Below are 3,150 nucleotides of genomic sequence, written 5' to 3'. Positions count from 1 at the left end.
TTCTTTATTTAGTAATCTTGTATATAGTTGTGATCAGTTTGCTATGGATCTAACCTGTTGTCTTTATAAATACTTATAATTTGTGATAACATGTTGCAGGACATGGCAGGCCATCGCCACCGACCTAAAAGAATAATCGCACAAGCTCATCAACCAAGTGATGAGACTCAAGGGAACAACAATGAGAATGGTCCCTCCTGCAACAATGGGAGTACCTCCAACAATGATAGTGGTGTAACAACTAAGAAAAGGAAGGGGGCGGACACGCACCCAACTAAAAAGGCCACCAAATGGCATTCGCATTGCAATTCAACCAAAAGGTGACAGTCACTTTGAAGGAGATAAGGGGATAGGTGGCCAGATTACTGCACTTCTCAAACGTGAATACCCGTCCATTATCAAGGAGAAGAATAAGGAAGGTGTGAAAATCAAGCGTCATGCATCATCTTGGGAAGATTATTACATTAACAAAGTTACTGAAGGTGAAAATATTGGAGAAGCAGCTGCACATCGTTTGATGCGGGAGTTTTGGGTAAGTACTAATGCTACCTAAATGAGTTCCCTTTTGAATATGCTGGAGTGTAGCATCTTTTTGTGTACATCATTGCATACTTTCGAAACCAATAGTAAACACAGATGTAACCTATGTTTTTTGTCTGTGTAGAGTATATACAAACTAGTTGATGATTCTCCTGCCCAAATAATTGAAGCTGATCGTATTCTTGAAAATTCTGCAAAGAGACAATTTAGGCAGAAGTGGTACCAAGCCCGTAAGGAAGCCGTCAAACTGTACTATAAGGATATTGTTAAGGAGCCCATCAAAGATCATGAAGCATGTCAAAAAGAGCTTACCAAAAACCAATATATGCAAGCTCAGCTTTATTGGTGCACTGATCATGAAGTGTGGGAAAGCATATGTGACTACTGGTGCTCCTCTAAATTCGAGGGGTTGCGGAACCTTGGCCGAGTGTCACGCTTCAAGTCAGAGGATATTGCTCAAAACCGGGGTGGTTCACGATCATTTGTTCAGACCGAAAGCATGTTGGTAAGTTGCATTCAGTTCCATGTGACTTATGAGTACGGGTTGTTTGTTGAAAGAGCATATTCTCTTATGTAGGGAAAAGAGCATGGGCCTGCAGCAGCAACAAACATGAACACTTACAAGTGCATGAAGGCAGGAGTTAAAATTGTACCGAGAGTGGAGAAAGTGGCCCCATCAACAACACTAAGGTCAACGAGGGTCTTGTAAGTTCATGCATGTTTGCTCTGCCTTCAAAACTTCAAAACTTCAAAACTTATTAATCTGAAATTAATAGTGAGATATTGTTATTGTTCATTGTTTCAGAACACCTATTACACAGTTCTGAAAGCAGCAGATCCACTACATTGGAAGGACCATGATCTCGATCCAGAAATCATGTACTCCTCCAGTGGTGGCATGCCCCATGGGCGACTAGCAATAGGTGATGGTGCTATAAAGAAAGCAGTGGTCGTTGCAAAAGCTAGAGAGAATGACACAAGGCCATCAAACTCCATATCATACCAGTGTTTATTGAAGGAAAATGCTCAACTTAAAAGGCGGTGCAAGAATAATTTTGTTCTGAGCAAACATGTACAGGTATTGCTCATCTTTTACACAGATTTGCTTTGATTGCACTATGGATCTTGTTGATGTTTTGCACATCGATTTCACCATTTATTGCACTGTAGGGGTTTTATGGCAAGCTGGGATGGGAAGTACCCGAAGATCTTCTTGCCTACCAAGATGAGCTGATGGATGGTGGTGATCTGGTATGTACGCCACGACACTCAACCCCTCTATGAAATAAACTTGAGCCTGTTCTAATCACAAATATCATGTTCTATGATAATACCATTGACTGGCCTTGTTCAATTTTAGACTATACTTGCGGTTTCATTTCCACATTTTTCATATTACACAAGATGTTGCTGCACTTCATATCTTCCACATTTTTCATCTGATCTCAGAAAGATAACTTGGGCTTTTGGCTCGTTTACATCTGTTACTCATGTACTTTTAGCTACTGACCATGCACTTGACTAGCGTATAAAGTGAGAATACTCTTTCTTTTTCCTGTTTCACAAAACAGATGGGATAGACAGAATATATCACCTAATACAATTGCATGTAGTGAAGATTAGGAAAATTAATCTATGGCAATCAGTTACTCCTGCTTTATTAATAGACTGTTCTAATACTTGTAGAATGTGCAAGTTCTGCTTTAGTGTGTGTTCGTTGTTTTACTTCACTATGCTGAAATCTGTTGCATTAACACTTTGCAGATGAATGAAACACCCCAAGCCCAAGAGGATGGTGGTACTCCAATGACAGATTCTTCACATGATGAAAGGCATGTTGATGCTGGTACTCAAATGGATGATCATGGTTCTGCTCCAACACATGAAAATCATTTAGGAATGCCATAGTTATAGTTAGTGCTTGTATTGGTAACTATGTGCACGGACCCTTTTATTTGTCAATCGCTACTACTGATGGAAATTTAGGACTCTAGTATGTCTTTTGGTCTGGCTAATAACTAGTGTTAAGTTGAGCTTTTGGTAATTACGCGAATCTGGTGAACATGGAGGTTTGTGTAATGGATATATATTGTGAGCTATGAATGGGATGTCATCTTAAACTGGGCCATGTGGCCTTTGTTTGTGTATGAATATTAATAGTTCTATCACAATTGGTTGTGAATTTTAGTAATTCAATATTATTTTGATTTATTGGGTTAAATAATCATTCCTGACAGGGTCACTGTGCTACCATGTTTCATTTTCCTGACGTAGCCAGCCTTCACGATTAGGAGGTGCTCATTCCTGAAGGTGCCCTAATAACGTTCAGGAAAACAGAGAGCATTCCTGACGGACAGATTCCTGAAGGCATTTCCTGACGGTGCCACTGTTAGGTATCACAGGTGGTTGATCGTAGGGCCCCCGTCAGGAAACACCGTCAGGAATAACATTCCTGACGGCTACCTTCAGGAACGCGCATTAGTCCTGACAAGCTGTTGCTGCCGGGAAATTCCTGACGGTATGCTCTCATTCCTGACGATTTTGATGCATTCCTGACAGTATTTGGCCGTCAGGAAAAAGTGCGTTTGGGGTAGTGTGATTGGAGATTAG

The 3,150-nt window shown here is 40.6% G+C and overlaps 1 protein-coding gene across 1 annotated transcript; it reads left to right on the top strand.

The window, feature by feature from the left end:
* The first annotated feature begins 238 nt into the window (after positions 1 to 238).
* On the top strand, positions 239 to 2,660 carry LOC119361956. The gene is made up of 6 exons (XM_037627131.1): positions 239 to 532; positions 665 to 1,045; positions 1,118 to 1,245; positions 1,346 to 1,618; positions 1,711 to 1,791; positions 2,305 to 2,660. The coding sequence occupies exons 1-4, from the start codon at positions 518 to 520 to the stop codon at positions 1,365 to 1,367; spliced, it is 546 nt and encodes a 181-aa protein (XP_037483028.1). The 5' UTR covers positions 239 to 517; the 3' UTR covers positions 1,368 to 1,618; positions 1,711 to 1,791; positions 2,305 to 2,660.
* The last annotated feature ends 490 nt before the right edge of the window (positions 2,661 to 3,150 follow it).

The sequence above is a fragment of the Triticum dicoccoides genome, chromosome 2B (genome assembly GCF_002162155.2).
Source record: "Triticum dicoccoides isolate Atlit2015 ecotype Zavitan chromosome 2B, WEW_v2.0, whole genome shotgun sequence".
Taxonomy (NCBI): Eukaryota; Viridiplantae; Streptophyta; class Magnoliopsida; order Poales; family Poaceae; genus Triticum; species Triticum dicoccoides.
The sequence above is the reverse complement of the archived record's forward strand: the minus strand, read 5'-3'. Positions and strand labels throughout refer to the sequence as shown.